Source organism: Xenopus laevis, chromosome 4L, assembly GCF_017654675.1.
Source record: "Xenopus laevis strain J_2021 chromosome 4L, Xenopus_laevis_v10.1, whole genome shotgun sequence".
NCBI classification, from domain to species: domain Eukaryota; kingdom Metazoa; phylum Chordata; class Amphibia; order Anura; family Pipidae; genus Xenopus; species Xenopus laevis.
This window is the reverse complement of record NC_054377.1, coordinates 98,083,420-98,108,754: the sequence shown is the minus strand read 5'-3', so window position 1 is coordinate 98,108,754 and position 25,335 is coordinate 98,083,420. Positions and strand designations below refer to the sequence as shown.

The 25,335-nt window shown below is 37.4% G+C and overlaps 1 protein-coding gene across 3 annotated transcripts; it reads right to left on the bottom strand.

Moving 5' to 3' along the window:
- Positions 1 to 2,731: 2,731 nt before the first annotated feature.
- LOC108714373 (polypyrimidine tract-binding protein 2) lies at positions 2,732 to 24,353 on the bottom strand. 3 transcript variants are annotated; one of them, XM_018258543.2, is made up of 14 exons: positions 24,202 to 24,353; positions 20,578 to 20,608; positions 19,041 to 19,116; positions 14,925 to 15,097; positions 14,010 to 14,153; positions 11,619 to 11,783; positions 11,416 to 11,526; positions 10,875 to 11,070; positions 9,884 to 10,023; positions 8,474 to 8,507; positions 7,934 to 8,026; positions 5,330 to 5,546; positions 4,156 to 4,233; positions 2,732 to 4,060 (listed from the first exon to the last, which is right to left on the bottom strand). In XM_018258543.2, the coding sequence occupies exons 1-14, from the start codon at positions 24,207 to 24,209 to the stop codon at positions 3,931 to 3,933; spliced, it is 1,596 nt and encodes a 531-aa protein (XP_018114032.1). In that variant the 5' UTR covers positions 24,210 to 24,353; the 3' UTR covers positions 2,732 to 3,930. The 3 variants fall into 3 exon arrangements, with proteins under 3 accessions (XP_018114032.1, XP_041446462.1, XP_018114033.1); XM_041590528.1 differs by lacking the exon at positions 24,202 to 24,353 and adding an exon at positions 23,754 to 23,772; XM_018258544.2 differs by lacking the exon at positions 20,578 to 20,608 and having other exon boundaries at positions 24,202 to 24,337.
- Positions 24,354 to 25,335: the final 982 nt, after the last annotated feature.

Sequence of the window (25,335 nt, the reverse complement as noted above, 5' to 3'; positions counted from 1 at the left end):
TACGATTTGTCCATCAACTAAAAAGACCATTTCAAGCGATGTTGTCTAGTTGAAGCCAGGAAAACTGAGGGTAGCTGCCTGCTTGGCAAACACAGATACGATGATTCGCACAATCGGATCTTTGCATCTATGGGCAGCTTTACCCATCTGGGTTCTAGGAAAGTAAAGCAAACAGAAGTACCATATATACTCTAGTATAAGCCGAGTTTTTCTGCACCCAAAATATGCTGAAAATGTCTACCTCGGCTGATACTCGAGTCAGTATAAAACTTACGGTACCTAGTTGATCGACGTGCCCTGGCAGCTCGCACACTTCCTGATTATGCCCATCTCCTAACCTAATGACACAACCTACACGTGCATGTGCATGGCTTCTATAGCACCGACCTCTATTCAAAGAGATGCTCCTTAGCGACCCTAGCAGCTACACCCATGAGGGTGACGATGTCTGTCATCACTCAGTCCCTCCCGTCGGCCGCACGTCAGGGAAGGGCGGGTTGGTTCTCTTGTGCGATTGCGCTGTGTTTTGGCTCGTATCCCTGCAGCGGCGGATAATAACAGCAAGCCCCATTATGTTGCTGTGCAGTGTCAATGCAGCTGCAAGGAGCACTTTATGCTGCGCAATGGGGGAGCTGCCATATTAAAAAGGGGACCACAGGCGACAAAAGTGTATCGACTAAGGAACATATTAGCCAATGCTTTTCTGCTGGATTCATTGCAGTCATCTCCCGGAATGCCTACAGCGTGCCCTCGCCTCCCTCCCTTTCCTCTACTACTTGGATGTAATTTATTCACCTACTGTATTCTCCCTTGCTGTGAACTGCTGGAGCAGGCATCCTCACCCTATGGCCTTTATGTACTACAACTCCAAGCATTCCCCGGGAACCCTTTCAGGCGAGATCTGTAGTTTACCTACTGCATGAGAGGATAAAAATGTATGATCCATACGCCAAACTGTGTAAACTGTCTGTGCCTCAGTCTTTTGGGCTGTGTGTAGAATAAAGTGCATGGAATTGCTATTTAAATATATGGAGAGGACTGCTTGTTTTTCCATATGTAACATGGGAGGAAACTTACCAGTAGCTGCTGCATTTCTCACCCTAGGCTTATACTCGAGTCAATAAGTTTTCCCGGTTTTTGTAGGTAAAATTAGGTTACCTCGGCTTATGCTCGGGTCAGCTTATACTCGAGTATATACCGTATATACTCGTGTATAAGCCGAGTTTTTCAGCACCCAAAATGTGCTGAAAAAATTGACCTCGGCTTATACGCGGGTAAGTATACGCGAGGGGCTCCTGCCTAATGTGACACTTCCCTCCCCGGGGCTCAACGTGTCCGCGCTGCCTGCAGGGGGCTCCCTCTGTCCGTAGCACCCGCTCAGCACCGGGAGGGGACAGGATCCGGAAAGAGCAGGCGCAAAGGGCGGAAGAACTGGCTGTGAGCCGGGGGTCTGTGTTGGGCTAATAAGGAATTAGCGAACCCCGGGCACAAGCGGCTCCTCTAACCGGAACTGACCGCCAGTCCCTCCAACCTGTGGGGAATCCGCTCCCCGGGAGTCTTCCCTCTACCCGACCTTCCTCCCTCGGACACATGGACTCTCCCTTTATCCACAGTCCGCTCCTTCCCCCGCCCGATCAGCCCATTCCTCCCCCGGGGGAGCCGCTCGTGCTGCGGATGATTGAGTGTGGCATTGGGCGGAAGGAGCGATGAATCATCAGCCGATCCAGCCAGGGAATTTGCCTCGTTATTTGCTCACACCGAGTCCCTTGTGTCTAATCCGGGGACGAGTCTTTCCTTCCCCAGTGACCCAGCCTCCTCCTCCCGTCTACTCCCCTGGAAGTCCACAGCTCGAGCAGCAGCCGGACACCCCTCGCGTTTCCCCGCAATTTCATTATTGTATGGTGAGTGTATATAGTGTATGATGGTGTGGGTAGAGAGTTTGTGTGTGTATATAGTATATGTGTGGGGAGTTTGTGTGTATAGTATGTGTGTGTGATTATTTTGTGGGAAGAGTGTGTGTGTAAAGTATATGTGTGTCTATGTGTGTGTATAATTGCTAGTGGAAAGTATATTTTGTCTCAGCTGAAAAATATCTGTAATATAAATCCACTGGGGGGGGACAAATTTTCAGTGATTTAGTTTGCGCTGTAGTGATTGTAGCATAAAGGGTCTTAGTTGTGTCTAGGCTTATACGCGAGTCAATAAGTTTTCCCAGTTTTTGTAGGTAAAATTAGGTACCTCGGCTTATACACGGGTCGGCTTATACACGAGTATATACGGTACTTATATATATTTTAGTTTTCCCCCTTGCATGATATTTTTATCAAGTCACGGCCTGTCTGACAAATAGAACTGTTATCAGTGAGCAAGCTTTAAAGAAAAAAGTTTGTAAAGCAATAGATTTCAGCAAGATGGGAAAATATAATTTGACAAATGTAATACTTTCAGCCAGAGACACCTGTAACAAAAACAGGACTCTCCAGTAAGTGTCAAAAAGTCAATCAGTATGATTATTTTATGCTTACTATACATTAATGCAAAAATATTTTTCCCACCCTGACAGAGAAATGTGAATTTAGAAGCAGAGTGGAGAGGAACAGAGCAGAAGAAAGAAAGGAAGCAGAGAAAGACAGAAAATGTGAATACAGAGCTACAGAAGAGTTTATTGAGCATGCTACAGAGGTAAGCAGAGTACACAAGATGAAAACAAACAACCATCAAACCTTCCAACTTTGTTAGAAAATTAATTTTTAATTGTGCCAGTTCCAAACTATACTGAATTTTACATTTCTAATGATGTAAAAACTCAACCAATAGAAAATATACATGAGCATTTCCCTACACATATAACCAAATCTATGGGTTTTCAAACAAATACATTCATTTCAAAATGTACTTGTCCTAACAGACAATAGTCACAGTTCATTTGGCATATAAACTGATCTCTGCCTGAAACCTATAGATTCTGAGCCATGTCTATAGTCAGGTTTGTTTCTAAATACAAAATATTTTGAAGATATTTATTAAAACAGAATATTACAATGCAAGGTAAATTAAGACTAAAGGCACATAAACTTTGGTCCCAACTGGCTGTCAGTTTTCAAAAACTGCCACAATTTCTGCTTTTGTCAAAGGCTCACTCATGGTAAAATACACATATCAGTTTCTGAAATCTCTAAACCAGCCTGTGTATGCTCAGAAATTCACAACCATATTCCCAATAATGGATAAAAAATGGCAATATATAGTTAAATGCACACCAGTCTACTTCAAAAACTAGAGAAAAATATTCAGCCACATACAAGACATTACTGTAATGGCAACATTTAGATGGTTTTACAAGAGTGTGTACAAAAAGGTTAAGATTGTTCACACATAATGGTTGAATTTTTATGATTGGGGCAAACATCTTTCTGAAATATAATAATTGACAGTACAGAACAGATCTTTAACACTTACAAGGGCAATGCTGATGACTTATTATTTCCGTGAACTTATTTATATTTAGTAGTTATAATTTTTTATATGAACTAATATACATGAACAAATGACTAATGACTGAAATTCTGAGCAGGAGGAACCAAAGCTTAACCTTTTTACACACCTCCTGGTGTAAATGTTTACATTTACATGTAACAATGTGCCCTTGATATTTTTATCCACATTTTTGGAAATACTATTATTCCTTTAAGGCACATGTCCATGTTGTCTGAAGAGTATTAAAAAAAAAAATCTTCAAAAAATAGGAAAATGTTTTCCCTATGGGACAAACTGCAGTTAAATGTTCACTGCCTTTCACTGAATGATTTTATGTGACAAACCAAGGAATGGTAACATGAAAAATTAATCAGACTCTGGTCCCCACTTTCCTGAACAGTCTATTGGTGAAAATACAATTAACAATGCAAAGAAACCCTGATGAACGGTCTTTTAAATAGTTGACTTTGAAAATGAAACTCTCAGATGGTGATTATCTCCAATGTTGTAGTTGTGAAGGTCAATCAAAGCTTGTATCGCTTCTTCAACTGTAGACATTTGAAGTAGGGCCATTTTATGATCTCTGGCAGAGGTAAGAAAACAAAATAGTCAGCACCCTTTCGATTTTAATTCTTCAAAACAATGTATTTAATAATAATTAAATAATAATTGGCTTACTGAAAAAACTTGAATGCTTTGACATTGCCCCCTGTGTTTGTAAAGAGAGTTCGCAAATCATCTTCTGTGATATTTTGTCTGAAAGAGATATTCAAAATGGTTTATACATACATATATAGAGATATATATATATATATATATATATATATATATATATATATATATATATATATATATATATATATACATACATACATACATACACACATATACACATAACAACTGAAGGTCCACACTCTCAGGACTTATAAAAAGTAAAGAAATTTATTGTATGGGACTAACGTTTCGGCCTCCCCGAGGCCCTTTCTCAAAGTCAAGAGTATATATTATACAATCCAATGTTGCAATGAACATCTGCCCTAACAGGGCTTATAAGCTTTTAAATATGCTAACCTTTCAGCCTTTGCACGCACGCACGCACACACACACACAAAAAAATACATATGTGAATCAATACCCTCCATTTTAGATTCCATTTTAGATTATTTGAAAGAACATTATTACACTGTTCTTATTACAGGTATTGGAGCAGTTGTGGATCTTCATTTTTTTTCTACTATAAAAATTATTTAAACATTAAGTAAACCCAATAGACTGGCTTTGCTTTCAATAACGTTTACTTTTAACTTAGCTAGGATCAAGAACAATGTATTGTTTTATTACTACAGAGAAAAAGGAAATCATTTTTAAAAATGTGGATTATTTGGAGAAAATGGAGTCTATGGGAGATGGCATTTCCCTAATTTGGAGCTTTCTGGACAACAGGTTTCTAGATGGCGGATCACATACCTATACTTATACAGTGTATGTCAGTGAGACTACATACCATGTGTTTGAGAAGGATTCATGAAATGCCTCATATACTTTAAAAACATTAGTCAGTATGGCTTTTTGCCTCATACCACTCATTCTCCTAAAACATTAGCTGCTTCATTATTACTATATCTTGTATTTTTATTGTCCTATGACAGATATATTTTTCACTTTGCACTGTTTATACTTTTGCATGGATTAACTTAATATTCTACCATGTTAAGATCCTTTGTCTATACGATTTGTTTACAGATTGTACAAGTATATTGAATTATTCAGTTAACAAAAGAAAGCCCTTATAACCAATACAAAGTTAGCAGATTTCTTGTATTAATTGAAGAACTGTGAAAGGTTTACTTACGGTATATTAGACAAATGGAGAGTTGCAGAGGGTGGGAATATATTCTGAAAGTTCTTTGAACCAGGCTTTTTAAAACGATGCAATGGAGAGTTGCTAAAGTCTTTTGTAAGCCCTTGGTCATCAAGGCCTTCACGAGGTAGCTGGACTGTCTGATGCTTAGACAGGGTTACCCGAATTATTTTTCCATACATTTTTTGTCCATTTAGATGACTCATTGCTAAAATGAGGGGGGAAAAGTGTACTGTTGATAAAATTCACTGGAAAACAAAAAATTACACTGGTAACTGTGTTACCCATTCAGCTAGCTCAGAACAGTTTACCCTTAGCCTTAGGTCTACAATAAAGTGAGCACACAGCCTGGCCCACAACAATGAATAACGAAGGCAGGCCACTTTGGATTAGGGGTGAATGCTTAAAGGGGTGGTCCAACTTTCAGTAAACTTTTAGTATTATATAGAATAGCCAATTCTAAGCAACTTTTCAATTGGGCTTCAATGGGTTTTTTTTTTCATTCATTTTTTATAGTTTTTCTTCTGATTATTTCCAGCTTTCAAATGGGGGGCCACTGGCCCCATCTAAAAACAAATGCTCTGTAAAGCTCCAAATGTTTTGTTATTGCTACTTTGTATTACTCAACTTTCTTTTCAGGTCATCCCCTATTCATATTCCAGTATTTTATTCAAAACTGTGCATAGTTACTAGGGTTGGACCCTAGCAACCAGGCTTCAGAAATAGCAATCTGGAGAGATCCTGAATAAAAAGTTAAATAACTCAAAAACCAAAAATAATAAAAAATGAAAACCAATTGGAAATTCTCAAAATATTTCCATCTATATCATACGAAAAGTTAGTCTAAAGGTGAACACCCCCTTTAATTCCTTCAAACATAACCTGATATGAGTAGAATATCTCTTCCTAATGATGCTTAATTACTGACTTGAGAAGGCCAAACCCTTAAATAAGCAGTATATTTATTTATAGAACAATTATAAAGTATAAAATATTAGGGAACTAACTAGAAATGGATGGAGGACGAGAGGAAAGCCAGTGTCTTAAATGTTGTACTACTAATTGCACAAAAAATACTTCACAAAAAGTTCAAGAAAATACATCAATTATATTGAAGCCCAGACATTATGTTTAATAGCACTGTCATATTAAATGTAATTACCGGTATGACACTACACTAAGGACCATATTTATAAAGGGTATAAAAAAAAACTGTATGTAACAATGCAAACATCATGCTCTTAAAGCAGGGGTGTCCAAACTGCGGCCCGAGGGCCACATTCGGCCCAGGATGCATATGAATGCGGCCCAGCTTGAAACGCTTGGTTCCCGAGGAAATAGGAGTAGGGGGACTCTGCCCATTGCCCAGTTAGTAATAATAATATAATAATATGTATATTTAATATCCAGGTGTCCCATATTCCAGTGTATAGCTCCACCTGGTTATCCAACCGGTATTGTAGTTCTTTTCTGTGTATTTCCTTTACTTTTACAAATCAAACGTGTTTGCGTATTTCATGTGTGGCCCCAGACAATTTTTCTTTTTCCAATGTGGCCCGGCGAGCCAAAAGTGTGGACACCCCTGTCTTAAAGCTATATTACTTTTTACATGTTTTACACCATTGTTACATAATTTTTGTTGTTCTCTGTGTGTGTAATGGATGATTTACAAAATTGCAATTCATGGTGTTCATTTTCATGTAAGGACTAAAACAAACTTAATAAGTAGATGTAAGCTGAACATCAGGAACCCCTCCTATCTTTAATTAGCATGTGCAATAAATAAATATATTTATAAATAAATATATTTGTCACAGTTTGTACTTTCTATATTGTAAACACATACAGTGTTGTATATAAAGTAGAGCTATATAAAGATCCACATACAACTATGCTGCTTATTTTACACCATTTTAACATTGTTTCTAAAGGTAAAACACTTTAAATTTCGTACAGGCATTATTTTACATAGGGAAATGTTTCCTTTTTAATCTTTAAAATAATAATCCTTCTCAACTGGCCTGTTTATAAGGGTGTTTATTTTCAGGAACAAACTCATTTAATGAAACATTGCTGATGTGTCATTTTCTGTCCCACTTTTTAGTAGTTGCATAAGACAAATATAAAGCCAAAGAGTTCACTTCTACCAATAAATATATATTCTATTTAGTCAGTTAGGTGATCTACACCACCCTCATTCCACACCCCCAAAAGTAAATAAGACAATGTTAAAAAAAGGGTGGCTTTTTTTCTTACTTGACTTTGAAAAAAGCAAACATACCCCTCCCCCCAAACACAATTACATTACATTATTTAATCAATACTTCCTTCCTAAAGCTAATGACACACAGGCAGAAGTGGTGGTGACAGAGTGACCTGTCACTGTAATTTAAAAACACCCTAGGTCTAAGATCTTTTGTTGCTTTGTCTGTTAAAAGAAGCAAATCATTACAGTTTGCTTTAATGCTGGATTTCCATTAAGTATTCACGATATGTAATTAAACTGAAAAAAAATGGAGGTTCAATTTGGACTTTATAAAATACTGTATTGTGTATTATATAATTGTGGTTGGTTAAATTATGAATAAATCTTACCAAGCTGTGACTGGTTCCCATCTGCCATTTGTATAAGGGCACTATCTTTCTTATTGTACAGAATTTTCACACGTTGCACATCTCCATAAACACCTTTTTTCAGGTTCAGAAAAGCAATGTGGAAAAAATAATATGCATAAAAATAAAATAAAAGAAGTACAATTAAAAGTTCAAATGACCCAATCAGTCTTAACATTACAATTCAAACAATCCTGACACTCACGAGTATGAAAAGCGGACCAAGATTTTGAACAGTGAAATTTGGATAGAATATATTTGATATACCCTCAAAGCTATGTGAATGACAAAGTAAAGATCATGCAAAACAAATGATCATGCATTAATACAATGAGTCTATGGTGAGTTAAGAAAAAAAAAAAGCAGAAAAAAAGCCAAAGGAAAAAATTAAAATACATAAATCAACAGAAATAAAAATAATAAAAATATATAAAATATTAAGCCAAACTGCTAGCTACAAATAAGAACTTAAGTGAAATAAAAAAACGAAATTAATAATTTATAGTGCTAACAATAACATACCGAAGAGGGTAAACAGACTTTGGGGCGAAACCATCTTTAGAAGGAGAGAAGAGCAAGCAGCGTAAGACAAGAAGAGAGAAGAGTCGAGGAAGAGCGGAGATGAACAGATCATCCATAACGAAGGGTGGTTCCCGTAGAATGGTGAAGGTGGTCATGGATCATGGTTCAAGGCAGTTAATTGGGGCAAGTTGGTCCGAGGAACATATTGTTCAAGCACAAAAGCATGAACACAGGGGTAAGGGAAGGTGGAAAACAGACAAAAGTGGGGGCAATAGGAAAGCGGTTTTGGACAACAAAAACACCACATGAGGAAAAGGATGTAAAGAAGAAAGAAGACAATGATGCAGAACGGAAAAAAATTGGGAGAAAATAAAATAAAATAAAGGTCAGTACAGGGGAAATGCAGGAGTCTGGTCAGAATATGATTGGTTTATGTACTGTACAAGAAAAACTGAATAAAATAATGTTCTAAGACAAAAATGGGAAAATCACATTCATATTGGAGAACATTACTGTATTGTCTCTTGAGATGGGAAAGCACGCAGAAGAAAATTTGAGTTTTACATTTTACCGGCTGGCTGGTTTTGAAATGCATGGGAAGGTCTTACAAAGATGGCAAGACTTCTTATTCAAAACATGCAAGATCATAAAACAAAAACAACAAATAGGAGAGAAGCTAGACAAATAGGAATATGATGTCTAGCAATGTATGTAATATAGCAACAACTTGACCTTTGAAATATTCTAACAGGCAAAAAATTTAAATAATAAACAGCCATCAGAAAATGCATTCTCATCAAGCTTCCCATATTTCACACCAGTTATACACAGCCAAAGACAGACATATAGAAAGGAGTAAGAGTAAAATTACAGTATTGAGAGAAAAGGTTTTAGATAGAAATAAGAAAAGTAAAAGGATGCCCAGTTATATTACAAAGAATAGAAGTTTACTAAAGATAGGAAGAAAGCTTCATCAATATCTTTGGTAGAACCTTGAAAGAAACATGTATTAGAGTAGTTGTCACAAATGGATTGCCATTTAAAAAAACATGTAGCATGGAATGGAAGAGCAAATTATAGGATGTAGGTAAGCAAAAATAAACTAAAGGAATCAAACTTGCCTCATTTATATGTAAACATCTATTCAAAAGAATAACGTCTAAAACTAGGTACTCAAAGGCAGTCTAGTATAGACTTTTTTTTTCATATGTTCACCATGTACCATTCATGGGTTACCAGAATTGAAAAGTTTAAAGACTACAAAGAAGTATCCCCGATATTGAGAAATGAAGGAAGAAAGAATGTTGAAAACAAAATAAAATCAAGTTTAGCAAAAACAGGACTAATAAAAATGGAGAAGGGCACAATTCTCTGTACCCAAAAAGGCTCACACTGAATTGTTTCACTAACCTCTTCATTTAAATTGCTTACAAGAAGCACCGTATTGCCACCAGTAGAGACTCCATGCATACCAACACGGCTGGCAGCTGCAGCTGCCGCAGCTGCTGCAGCATTTGGAATCCCCAGCGGACTCAATGCACCAGGAACAGCTGAAAAGGTAAGCAATTAATATAAAAACTTAATGGAACAAGCAAACAATTTATAAAAAAGTTGACTGGCAACCTCTTTATAATTTAACTTTCCGATGTCCCATTTCAGTCAAAGGCTACAATTTTCATCAGTTTACCCCTGACTTCACCTGCAAGTCAATTTTAATCTACAACCGATTTTAAATATAAGGATACTAGTAGTCATAAAGGAGTAACCTTATAAAAGTAACAAAGCACTGGTATAAATGGGCTACAACTTCAAGGTGACTAGTTACATTTTACAAAGGTTACATTATTTTTTGTAATTACACATTAAATTAATTATGGCACATTGTATTTTTTAAAGTTTATATTTTAGGATATTGTAGGATATTTTAGAGCCAAAACATGGGTAAACATGACTGCTGAAATTCAATTCATCGGTTATTTCTAGAAATCAAATTAAACTGTGCAGTTTACAGTACATATTCTTCCACTAGCCCTCAGGAAAAAAGTAAACGTATCTCAAATGGTTGAAGAATATACATATGTAAAATGCGCATTCATCTTTTCATGCTCAATAGTTTTGACATTTCAAATAACATTGCTTTATCACTGCTCCAAGCAGTACCATAACCCTAAAGAAAACCAGTAACCCTCCAATTCTTTGCTAAAGTTAGTGGTTTTCACAAAAAGTCCAGAAATTCAATAAAAGGATGCAGGTTAAAACATTTGTATTGCAACTAGCTCTTAGATACAGAATCAAAGGGCCCAATTTAACAACCTTTTCAAGTGTGGTTATTGAAACAATAATTGACATCACATCTAAAATGTATTTTATGTGGTCCCCTAAAAAAGCCAACAAGCATTACCTAGAAGTGATGTTTCCTTTGCAAAAGCAGCAGCAATAGCTGGATCCAGTGCAGGCTGCCCATCTCCAGAAGGAAGATCAGGACGAGTGTAGTCACGACTTTTATCATTATTGTACTTAACATTCAAATTGACCAGTTTAGAAAAATCAATCCGCAGGGTACAGCATGCATTATAAATATTTTGTCCATCTAGAGCCTGTGAGAAAAATGAAAACTAATTTAAAAATAAGTTCAAAAACGGGTCTATGAATTATGAACACACACAACTATGTGAATGAAATAGTAGCAGAACGTATATATACGCACACATGCACCCACACACACTATTTATAAATAAACACACACACAGAAAATGAAAATCTTACAATAGCTCATACCCAGGTGACACGATAAACAAATTTAACACTGGGTGGGGGAGTACTCGAGGGTCGCAATAAAAAAGAAAAAGTGCGAATTAAGTTAATGTTTCTGTTCTCCCTGGGACCTTCCTCGAGAGCAAAATATATGTATAGATACACACATTAAAATTTTTTCTACTTACGAGCTTTGCTTGTTGCGCATTAACAGGTTCACCATATTGCAGAAGAGCTTGAAACTGATTATTTTTTGTAAATGTAATAATCTTCAACACGGTGCCAAACTTTGAAAATATCTATTTAAAAAACAGACTTGGGTTACTTAACAAATGTTATATCGTTAATACCTAGCACACTATTTAAAAAAAAAGGTTGTGCTTGTACAAACCTGGTGTAAGACATCAAGAGTCACGGGATAGTACATATTATCAATGATTATTCGAAGCACTGGACTTTGTGCTGAAGACACTGTATTGTCATTTGCAGCAGTACCAGTCACAGTGGAATTGGATGTCTGTACTGCTGTAACAGCCTGCAGAACTGCCTGGGCACGCTGCAAATATAAATGACAGATTCAGAGGCAAGAAAAACAAAACTGCAACGTCAACAGATTATAAGCAGTATCAAAACTCGAAGAGTCACCTGCCATCTACCCTTACCGCTGGAAAAAAAATGTCACTCTGGAAAGTAGTGGAAATAAAACAAATGAAATAATCTGCACTTGGTTCCAACACAGGTGCAAGCTTGTAGTGACAGTTGTGGAAGTGTGCCACAACTGCAGCGAGTCCTCAAAGGGTAGACAATTGGAGCTACTTTTGTGGAGCATACAGTAATCAAATGCTGACAGATCCATAAGTGTTTTAAAATTAGCCTTTGCTAAAACAAAAGTAAAAATAAGATACTGTAACAGGGTCTATTATCCAGAATACCTAGCAACAGATGTTATCCAAATATGTTAGACACCACTACCCATGAATACAACCCCCAAGTTTTTTTTCCATGGATCAGTATTAATTTCTGGAAACAAACATACTGGTGTTCTATCCAAATACATAAGCATTATTTCCAATAATTTTTGGGGTCCATATTTATAATAAATGATGTTGAAGAGAACATCTGCAAGCTGTCAGCCAATCTCATCTATATTCCCAGAGCTATTCTGGAAACTTTGGAAAAGGAAATGTTAACGTAATAAACTGTGCGCTGACAGAAGCTTTCAGGCTGTTAATGATCATACACAGTAAAGAAATATTTTTCCTTCTGTCCACCACCTGTTGGCTTGAGGAGAGGAGTTGATACAAATGTAATGGGTCAGGTCTGGACAAACAGCCAAAATGTATATAGATTTGCTTTTTATGCGTTGGCTTAATGCCAAGGCCTTACCAGATATATTTGTATCATTTCAATATTTCTTGGTCAAGAAAGGGAAAAATATTTTTCTACTGCACATACATATGAACGTCTACAGTGCAGATGCCATTTTATGAAATTATAACCTCATTTTCCATGATCGGCGACCCAGCTTTTGGAACATAATAGGACACCAAACTAGGACATTTTCTGTCGAAAGTCACAGTTGAGATTTCATTGATAAAGAGAAATCATCATGCTGCTTCTAAAAATGCAACCTTTGCATTTGTAAAATATCAAACTAAAAAATCCTAAATGATTCTCAGTAGTTTTTTTTAATTTATCTTATTTTTCCTGACTGGCAGAAATAACTTTCTGACATGAAATGTTAAGTAACGGACACATTAATCAAAGCTGATAAAGGTTTCAGATAATCAAAATGTCTTTAATTGCTCTGAACAGTTGAAACCACTTGTTTCTTACATGGTATTAAGGGGTTGTTTGCCTTTGAGATAACTTTTAGTATGCTATAGAGAGTGATATTCTGAGACAATTTGTAATTGGTTTTCATTTTTTATTACTTAAGGTTTTTGAGTTATTTAGCTTTTTATTCAGCAGATTTCAATTTGCATCTTAGGCAATCTGGTAACTAGGGTCCAAATTACCCTTGCAACCATGCATTTATTTGAAGAAGAGACTGGAATATGAATAGGAGAGGGCCTGAATAGAAGGATCAGTAATAAAAAGTAACAATAACTATACATTTGTAGCATTACAGAGCATTCGTTTTTTTAGAAGGGAGGCAGCGACACCCATTTGAAAGCTGCAAAGAGTTAGAAGAAAAAGGCACATCACTATTAAACTATCACTATTAAACTATAAAAAAAGAAATAATGAAAACCAATCGAACAGTTGCTTAGAATTGTCCATTCTATAACATAATAAAAGTTACTTTAAAAGTGAACCACCCCTTTAAGGGTATAATGCACATCACAGCACAGCAGCAGCACTTTGCACAATGCAAAACCTCATTACCTATAAAAACCAACTACAGTTCTTCATATATAGGGATGGGCGAATTTTACCTGTTTCGCTTCGCCAAAAATTTGCCGCCGGCGAAATGACGCTGACACCCAATAAAGTCTATGGGCGTCAAAAAAATTGTTTTTTGACGAGCGTCTTTTTATTTTGACGCACAATGCCATACAAGTCTATGGGCGACATTTTACCGGCGAAACAATTCGCCCATCCCTATTCATATACAGAAGAAGGATTTTGCAAGTCTTTAAGCTTGTAAGTAATGTAAACATAGCAGAAAAAAAAGTGAATAAAAGTTACAGAAAAAAAAGGCTTGGGTGACATTTTCAAAGCAAAGGATTCAGTTTATTTCCACCAGACTTTGATTCATAAACATTAAATTAACATATACCTGATTTAGAGCACTGTCTGTCTTAAGTTCTTTGTGGTTAGAATATTGAATATAGATAGGCTGATTGCGCAAATGAGGAGTTATGGTGGTGTAATAATTGACCATGGTGGAGGCTGCCTCTTCAGTGGCTAATTCCAAAAATGCCTGCAATACAGAAATATGCTGCATTCAGATGGGAAAGAAACACATACTACTTTCTCTAAGGGGGTTATTGATCAAAGGTCGAATGTTAGAGTTTTTTTATACCTCCAATGAACTCACAACTCGAATGGTATCTTATTTACGAAAGAACTTGAATGGGAAAAACCCGATTCTAAGAGTTTTGATCCAGTTTTCAGGCAAAACCATCCGAAAAAAAATCGAACATCATGTAGGCTATTAACATCGTCAAATGGTTCGAGGGACCTCTACCATTGACTCCTATATGACCTTGACAGGTTTTAGATGGTGTATCTTGGATTCAAGCTATTTCCAGGGTCAGGGTATAATACATTGACCCGAAAATATGAGTTTTGACCAACAAAAATCAACTGAAAACATCTTAGTAGCTAGTGTCACACCCCAAAAAAAGTTTGATGTCTCAAAAGCTCCTACTTTAAATTATGAGGAGTGGCATTACATTCTTTTTAAATTTTACTTGCTTGTGAACCTCATCCACTTGTTCAACTGTCCATCAATAAGAGTATATTTATAGATCTGTAATCACGGATGACTGAAGTACCTTCTTTCTTACACACAGCTTCATATGCCAAAAAATGTTTTCTTAATTATGAATACTGGGAGGTATGCGAGTAATATCACAATTGTTAAGACAGTTTTATTACTACAATGGTGTTAAACGTTTTGGTTCTGTGAAAACTTTTATCAGTAGATACATTCATTAGCAATGTAACAACAAAAAATAATAGAAAGTACCTGATTTTTTCCTTTAAGCATGAGAATATTGGTGACTTTTCCAAAAGGTAAGCCCAAAGCAATAACTTCTGTTTCAGTCACTTCCCCAGGAAGTTTTCTAATATGTAGGACTCTTGATGGTGCGGCTTCCATTTTATCATCTCCTTTAAATTTTTTATTATCATTACCATTGGCTGAAATGAAATTTTAATAATGTTCTTTTTATTATTAAGACTATTTATATGTTCACAAGTAAGGACTCCAAACCTTCTCCCAGGGGAAGAGGGTTTGATTAGATTACACACTTTCCAGCAGGGAATACCCAACTAAAACAAAACTAGAGACGTGTTACAGATGACAGAACAAAAAGAAAAAATAAATTTTCCTATAAAGTCACATTAATATAAACATGTGGATCATTATTCAAATAACTATTATTTTAAGTGGACAGTATGCCGTTTAAAATAGCCCATTACATAAGCACTTATATGTATGCTATACTAGCCTCCTGGAAATCCTAAGATCTCTTCCAATTGACATATACATCCACCTTTTATATGCATAATTCTATTTAATTTACTGTTCCAGTAAGGTTTAAACCAATGGGTGTTTAAAAAAAGGGAAAGCAAATGCATCAATATAGAATATAAACATTTAAGAGCAATACAATACATAATCTTGTGCTGTAGGTAACTATAATTCATGGTCTATCGTTACCCCTATAGACAGAAATGTAAAAAAAAATAAAACAGGGAAATACATTTACCAATTTTGCTCTTACAGGGTAACAAATTCCTTTATTTCTTTAAAAAATTGCAAATGTAAAAAATGTAGGCCTCTGTTCATGGGCATAACTACACCTGTGAATGTCATCATCCACGAAAAATGACCTTGGACTACGTGATTACAGTAGCAATAAATGGATGCTTTACAATGTCATAATCATCTGAAATAATTCTACACTATAGGTTTGAATCCCATTTACCACCTAACAAAAGGCTCTACATATTCTCAACAGCTTTAATTTTTATGGGTCCTAAATGCAAGACTTTACAAAACTCAGTATTCGGGACTTACATGAATGAGCCTACAGAGAAAAATGGCTTCTTTTTGGAGGGCCAGGTGATAGCTGTTTCGAGGAAAATCAAAAGAAAATACCAGAGCTGTGGAGTCTGACTCGTGAGCAATTTTGGGTTATTTGGAGTCGCCAACTCCTAATAACTTTATATAGAAGCACTGAAAATAATCAAATCAGATTTAAGAGCTTGTATGAAGGAGGATATTGCAGAAGCAATTCTTTTTCTAAAGACAATACTTTAGTTAATTTTGGATTGTATTAAACAGCTATTCTTGATATTGTTGTACGAGAAGATTATTTGTACGATTTTTGGACTGTGTGACGAGTGTCCCATTTTTCGAACCATGGCAATCGGTCTTTCAGTCAATCGGACAGGTTAAAAAATGTATATCGTTATATCGGCTACCAATATGATCTCTGCATGTATTGCCTAGCTGACAATATCAATGGGTGACTGTCAATAATATTTGTCAGACATAACTTTCATACGATTATTGTCTGCCAATTAATGGCCAGAACATTCTCCGATTTGTTCTTTTTCCTACTTATTTTAATCTAAATGGTTAATGGTAGATTATTAGACTGAAACAAATTAGTGTTCGTCGCACAAAGAACAAAATCTGCACATATACAGTATGACCAGCTTAACACAAAATAATAATATGACTGATATTTTATGATCTCCCTGACTGCATTTGAACAATTAATACTGGTTATAAATGGTAGATCTCTAATATTTGGTTTAGTTTTCCCCACCTTTACCTTACATATATTGCCATGTCCTTAGCCTTTTCAATAGAGTTTTCAACCACATATTAATCGTAGTTCTCCACTTAAATCTTTTATGAAGAATATTCAGTAGCCTTGAAGTCTAATTTGAGCAATTCCTCTTTGCCTGTAACATCTGTTGATATTGGATATTGGAAATTCACTTCTTACTCCCAATGTCAGAATATAATAATACATTATGGCCAGTGGGATTCCTGTATGCACCACCAAGTTTTTACATAACAAATTAGGGTGGACCCAATACAGATTCTCACTGAGAACCCTACTCTAGGTAGAGAATGGACCATTGACAACTATATAAGCCGACTGCTGTTTACAGCACTTGTAGAATTTTTCCTCCTCTCCAAAAAACAGCCCCTCCACTCGCATCTGTGGTCTGTGTCTGCACCCAGAGACACTGCAGTGGCATGATTGCAAGCTCACTAAGCGGATTTTGGCATGCAGATGCATACCCACACTTTTCTCATCTAACCTACCTTTTACAGAATTACTTTCTCTCCTTCCCATGCCAAATTTAAAATCACAACCAACCTTATATCTTTCCTCTCCCCAGCCAAAAAACTGCATAATTATCATGGAGGTACAGCTGATGAAAAAATCAGCCCAGTTATTCAAAAACCTAAATCCCCTTCCCCCTGCACAATCTATTAGCTATGCATTAATCTCTATAAGCTTACTCTTCCTTTCTAACATAGCACAGATAATTACCCAAAAAGTCCTCGCTCTCAAGTTTCCACCTAGTTTTTTTTTTTTGTGGAAGAGGGAGTATTTTGTACAATCCATTTTCCCTCTATTTTAAAGTGGTTGTTTGCCTTTAAATTAACTTTTAGTATGATGCAGAGGGTGATATTCTAAAACAATTTGCAATTGGTTTTCAGTTTTTATTATGTGTGGTTTTTGGGTTATTTAGCATTTTATTCAGTAGCTATCGAGATTGCCATTTCAGCAATCTAGTTGCCATTGTGACCATACATTGATTTGAATAAAAGACTGGACATGAATAGGAGAGGGCTTGAATAAAAAGATGAGTAATAAAGAGTAGCAATAACAATACATTGTGGAGCATTTGTTTTGTAGATGGGGTCAGTGACCCCCAATTTGGAAGCTGGAAAGCGTCAGAAGGAGGCAAATAATTAAAAAATTATAAAAAAGAAAACAACAAAAAAACAAAAACAAAGGCCATTTGAAAAGTTGCTTAGAATTGGCCATACTATAACATACTAAATGTTAACTTAAAGTTGAACCACTTTTTTAACAAGATGCTAAGACCCTTCTATTGGAAGTAAGTCACACATCACACTAGCCTGTATGAGAAGGTGACATTAAGGACAGAATGCCTTCAAACCTTATCTCTCAATCCAATATTATTATGTCCCTTCAGTAACAAGGCTCTGGTATTCTTTATTATTATCATTCATACATAAAGGTACAGGTATGGGATTGGTTATATATATATATATATATATATATATATATATATATATATATATATATATATATATATATATATATATATATATATATATATATATATATCCGTTATCCAGAAAGCTACAAATTACGGGAAGGCCATCTCCCATAGACTCCATTATAATCAAGTAACAATTTTTTTTTAAAATGATTACCTTTCTCTCTGTAATAATAAAACGGTACATTGTACTTGATTTCAACTAAAGCTGGCCATAGATATAAAGATTTTTAAAAGATCCAATCGTTATCGTGAGACCATGATTATCTCAAAATGATCGTTTAAATGTACAGTGTACAGTGGTGAGACCATGATTATCTCAAAATGATCTTTTAAATGTACAGTGTACAGTGTCCATCAACTAAAAAGACCATTTCAGGCAATATTGCCAGCAAAACTGAAGAGTAGCTGTCTGCTTGGCCCTGCAAACATAGACAGATTGCACTGGGACCGATAAAGATTTTTGAACCTGGCCGATCAATTTTCTGACAGATGACGGCTGAAAAATTCTAAGATGTACGATCGTTCGAATCCCACTAACCACACAATAACTTGACGGATTGGTCAGACTGCACTGAAATCGGTCGTTCACCAAAGAAGAATTGTCGAGTCTATGGGGACCTTTAGACACAATTCATCCTTACTGGAGTAAAAACAATTCTATTTAATATTTAAATTATTATAAAGTAAAATTAAGGTACAGAGATTCAAATTACAGAGAGATCTGCTATCCAGAAAATCACAGGTCCCAAGCATTCTGGATAACAGGTCCCATACCTGTATAGAAAAAATAAACACTTACCAGTTACAACTACACTGCTCATATTGGAGCTTGGCCCATTAAGCACACTTCCAGAAAGTAACTCGTCTGATCCTCTCTAAAAAAAAAAAACCATGGGCAATATTTAAGAAATATAAGGTACTTACAAAGTCATTTTAAAAAGTATTTGAAGTGTTTTTGGCTGCTTTATTGGAACTTTCTCCCAAAGCCCCACTAGTCCCGCACATCTGTTCCACTTCCTGCTGTTCAGGGGATTTGGCGGCACTCTGCACATTGCACTGTAGGATTGGAACCAATCAGAAGCTAGGATGACCTGGGAACCGAAACCTGTCTTTACTTATGTGATTGCAGGGCTGTAATTGGCTATTCCCCTCCTACTGTGGTTCCCCTCATTTGAAATACGGACAGGGACAGTAGCAGATCTATGGGGAGTTCCAATATAGGAGCCATTTGTAATTAATCTTTTTTAGCTAATTTGAAACCAGCACTATATATAATTAATTACTGCCTACAAGATTAGGGGATTTCACTCATCCTATATGTTTCCTTTAATGAAGTTTGAGGGTGACTACAACTATTCTCACAAACTTACAATGAGGGGGTGCATGCTCTTTTATAATAGAATCTTGGCACAAGGAAAATACTATACATAAACCAGAAAACAATAAACAGAAAATATTATAATAATGGACAGTGCCGTGCCAAGCTGACCGGACGCCCTAGGCAACTCGGCTGGCCACCGCGCTCCCCCCCCCATGCTTGCTTCCCTCCGTGCAAGCACACCCCCGAACGCAGTGTGTGCACGCATGTGCAGAAGGGGGCAAGAGAGAACGCTGGAGGGTAGGGGAAAGCATCGGATGGGAGGGGAAAGCACCGGAGGGGAGCAGTGTACATGGAGTAGGGGTAGGCAGAAGACCGGTACCTGCCCAGCGCTCCCCTCTTGTTGTGCCTTAGGTGCCTCTTCTGCCTATCCCTAATTCCCGCCCTGATAATGGATACCATCATTATGCATGCTTTAAAAGAATATATGACTTTTGTGCATAATACCTACATGACAATAACATTTATTTTGTTTTGTTCAAGACTATCACCATCTGGACATTTGGAATAGGCTAGAAATATCAGGCATAATATTATACCAAGTCTTCCCAAACTGTTCTACTATAAAGGTAGTCCTGATGTATGACTAAAAAGAATATGTAATGATGCTGGATGCTCTGGTTCAGTGATCCCCAACGTGTTGCTCAGCAACCCCTTGGATGTTGCTCCCAGTGGCCTCAAAACAGGTACTTATTTTTTAATTCCTGGTTTGGAGGCAAGTTTTCTTTGCATAAAAAACAGATGTACTGCCAAACAGATACTCTGGGCTGCCAGTCCACACAGAGGCTACAAAATAGTCAATCACAGCCTTCATTTGGCATCCCCAGGGACTTTTGCGTGCTTATGTTGCTCCCCAATGCCATTTACATTTGAATGTGGCTCACAGTTAGAAAAAAGGTTGGGGACCCAACATGAACATGGCCAGTTGTTACTGTACTAAAGAACAGAGAAATCATACCTTAATGCCAACTGGCACATCAGTGACAATCCTAAAAAATAAAATGAAATGTTATTGCAAACACCACAGTGTTTTCAATACAAAACACACCACAGATCTACAATAAAGTAGTGGAACAATGTCAACAGAATATTTTTAACACCATGCACAACAGATATAGCTTTGCGGAAAAAAAAAAGTCCAATTTTTTTGAAAGTACAGTCAGCTTATTATAGATTATCCTGCAAAGAAAAAAAATGTTTTTATATATTTATACACTGTACGGTATATGGTTTTTTTTTTTATAGAGAGAGAGAGAGAGTGTATTTATATATATATATATATATATATATATATATATATATATATATATATCCATCTCTCTCTATATATATTTATAGAGAGAATATGTGTGTGTGTGTGTGTGTGTGTGTGTATATATATATATATATATATACACATACACAGGTATAGGAACCCTTATCCGGAAACCCGATATCCAGAAAGCTCCGAATTATGGAATGGCTGTCTCCCATAGTCTCCATTTTATCCAAATAAACCAAATTTTTAAAAATGATTTCCTTTTTCACTGTAATAATAAAACAGTAGCTTGTACTTGATCCCAACTAAGATATAATTAATCCTTACTGGAAGCAAAACCAGCCTATTGGGTTTATTTAATGTTTAAATGAATTTCTAGTAGACTTAAGGCATGAAGACCCAAATTACGGAAAGATCCATTATCCGGAAAACACCAGGTCCCGAGCATTCTGGATAACAGGTCCCGAGCATTCTGGATAACAGGTCCCATACCTCTATATATACATATATGTGTGTGACAGACCACATCTTTTACAAGAGAAACAAGATTTAAGCCAAGAGTGCTATCATTAGGGCTGGAGCTGAACATATTTTCAGCTTTCTGTTTCATGTCCTGATTTTGACAAGTTACTTTTTCTGAAGAAGCAAACCAAAGAGGTAGTAATACAAATAAGCAGTCCTCTGTTGAATGGCTGGGTTGCAACAACTGCGCATGCGTGGAATTACACAGAAATTGCCGATCTCTCAATCAGATTACTGAGGAGCAGGAAGATGGATGCGTGGAACTTCGCTGGAAGAGTCTGCGCCAAGGAGTAAGTATGGAGTATGAGGCATCTCCCGGGGGGGGGGGGTAGTTAGCCTGGGGGGGGAGGAGGGAGGGCTACCTGGGGTGGGGTTTTTTCCCCCCACAGGTTGATTTTCCTTTAAGACTAGCGGGCGGGACTAGCAGAAGAGGCAGGCGGGCCAAGAAGAAGAGGCGGCCACTGGCGGTGACGGTTTTGAGCGCTGCTGAAGCATGAGCAGGTATGTGGGGGATATGATTGTGCTGTCAGCAACTAAAAAATGGCTAATAAAAAATAATTATTTGCAATTTGAAAAAAACCTTATATTCACTCCCCAAAGCCAAAGGGGGATTAATATTTTTGACCATACAGCCCCTTTAAATTTAGATTTTGGAGAAACCGTAAAAAATGGAAAGTAAATGAAAAAAGTCTTTATTTCTGATGAACAATCTGAAAACAATTAAACTGAAAAAGTGTTTGGAAGGTGAAAAACCCCTTTAAAACCCCCAAAAATGTAATGAATGTATTTTGCAAAGTTGCTTAGAATTATGTTTTCTTTCAATAGGCAAACATTGATTTTTGGGTTGACATTCCCTTAAAGTAAATTGACAACTTTGAATTATGTGCAAACACATATGCTATTTAGGGCTTGTATTTGGTTAAGCCGCATTCTTCACTGAACTCATATCATGACCTATCCCAGCCTTAAGTACAACTGTATACATAAACTGTTGAATTTTAGGTTAGAACTGCACAGGTATGCCATAAAAGAATTGCTTGATGGCTCAAAATTATTTGGACAGTTTAGCTACTCTGGGGGTAGTTTTTCACAGACCATCCAGCAGCGGCGATAAGATTGCAACTGGTTTGATCACATTAAAAATGTCCGACAGTAGCAGTTGTTGTTAATAATCGGTCCAATACACTGAACTTTGCTGCAAAACTCAAGTGGAGGATGATGGCATGATGACTGGATTTGAAAAGAGCTGCAATTTGGATCTGCTTGTTCAGGGCATTGGCCCAAATAAACAGATCAATTGTATTTGGTACCTGTGGGAAACAAATTGCATATTATAAATTGAATCTGTCAAGCTGGCAGATAGCTCACATCTGCCAATGGTGGGCCATAAATAAGCCATCTGTGGGCTCTATATCCAAATGTGCCTATACACATTAGCTAAGAGTGAGCGTTTTCTCTTTTCCACCATATGGTGACTTATGTGGCATCGATCTAATCATATTCTGCCTTGCGGCCTGGGGCTGTGGATGTGGTCTGCTGGGTTTGCATGTGCCCCCCCCCCTTCTATCCACTTGCTTGAGGGATGGACAATAAGCTCAGCCATATTTGTCTAGCCACTTGGGTGACCAAATCATCAATAAGCTGTTCATTTGCAGAGTGAATCTAGTCAGATGTGGCACTTTTACAATACACTGTAATTGATTGCTTTCTTTAAATGGATCCAGCGTTCATCTTTTTAACGGACAGCCGAGTGTTGATTCCAGGCCCTGCTGTCATTCTCTCGTGTGTGTGTACAAATACGCCTCTATCCAGATTAGTGAAGCGTACACCTGCACCCATTTTTATTTCTCAAAAAGGCTCATCTCTTCCAAAGGGCTAATGACAAAATGTGAAACAAAAATGTGTGAATGTAAAAGTATATCGAAGTCCTACACAGCTCAGTGGAAATGTTTATGTTATATGTGAGAGAGGCACCGAGGAGCTGGCTGCAATGGGCACACAAGTGTTTAGCTGAGCCCTGGGTACAATGAGCAGGACGGAGCAACACAAGAGCTGCTGGGATGTGCCCACTGCCTTCCTGGGATTCCTGCCAAACACAAAAGGCTGCTTTCCATATGGCTGAAAACTCAATTGCCTGTTTGTCTCCACAGCACACAAAGCTCTCCCTTCTCCGCCACATTTGTCCCAGTCACACTCAACTTTGCACAGAACTCAGGCACATGGACAGGGAGCCTACAAACACCCAAACACCATATTCCTGGAGACAAACAGAGCGGTGACAGACAGGCCGCGGGAACAAAGACTCACTTCTCACAACCACAATCCTGTCCTACCTGCCGCCGCCGCCGCCTTACCTAGCAATTATACATCATCAAAACAAAGACTCAGGCCGCCGCCACCGCCATATCACATCTCCCCCACCCACCCCTACAAACCACAAAAGGTGCCCGGAATGACTGGGTGCGACTGGGAATGTCTGGGTGCGACTGGGTGCCTATGTAATGATGCCGGACACATAAGAGTGACAGCCCAATGAGCAGAAGTCATCACTTGCAAACGGAGAGGCCTGTCCCCGCCTTCCGCGCGCTTTCCCCGCACATTATATCCATTTCATATCATTTTCATATCATATTCTAACATTTACAATCCCGACCCCCGTCACCCGCCAGTCCCATAACACATAATGCCCGAACCTCCCCCCGCCACCTGCCGTATCACGCACACAAACGCCGATCTCATTAGGCCGAAAAAAACACTATTTTCAGAACTGATATTCGGCCATAATTTGCTGGAAATACTCACCCGTCCATTACCGATTCGGACAGTGCTCTCGTCCAATATTAAACAGCACCGCCAGCGACTCACTTCACTCAGCAACAAAATGGCGCTACCCAGTAACACGAAAACTGCCGAAACGGGGCGAGCCAAGCTTCGGCACTTGGCGGAAATACCCGAGCTGTCTCTTAGACTGAATGAATGGCTCTTTATTCACCGTATGTTATAGTGAAGGACAGTTTTGTGTGGAACCGCTGCCTGTGAGTTCTTCATATACAGGGGAGTCCAAATAGTTTAACTTGGATGCAGTACAACTAAAACCCAGAAAACTAACAGAGAGAGGAGCTTGTTTGAGTTATAGTTCAGCAGAAATTGAACGGTAACCAGCTTGGTAACTATGCTGTCAGTCTCACTTGAGAAATAAATTGGTTCTGGTCATTTTACAATGGTTACTTGTACTCCCCACCCTAAGAAACCAGCCTTTCCATTTTACAATTTAAATCATATAATCATAAACAGTGGATAAGATCCAATAAACGGAGCAGTTATTACTTGTATAGAACATACACTTTCTCAAACTGCCTACCACTTAAAGGAATGGCAGAACAACTTTTGGGTCAAATTTAACCCCATTTTGACTTCAGTGAAATGATGCCGCTTATACTAAATATTATCCATGACATTTAAGTGTTTTAAAATGTTTGTCTATATTAAAGAATAGCTCATCCTAAGCAACTTTTCAATTGTTCTTTTTTTTTCTTTTTTTATAGTTTTTACTTCATATTTGACTATTTTCAGCTTTCAAATGTGAGTCATTGACCCCATCTAAAAAACAAATGCTCTATAAGGCTACACATTTATTGTTTTTACTACTTTTTATTACTCTGCTTTCTATTCAGGCCCTCTCCTAATCATATTTCTGTGACTTTAACAGTGATGGAAACAGATAGAAAAATTATGAGCAACAGGAATCCAGGAGCAGGCAGGACATACAGGTAAAAGTCAGGCAGAATAGAGATCATCAGGAATCCAGGAGCAGGCAGGATTGAACATGGCAGGCAGAGTGCTCAAAAACAGGAATCCAGGAACCGTCCAGCCAGAAAGCTCTTGATGTCGGTGGGAAGGTTTAAAGGAGAAGATGGTCAATAACTGAGAGATGGC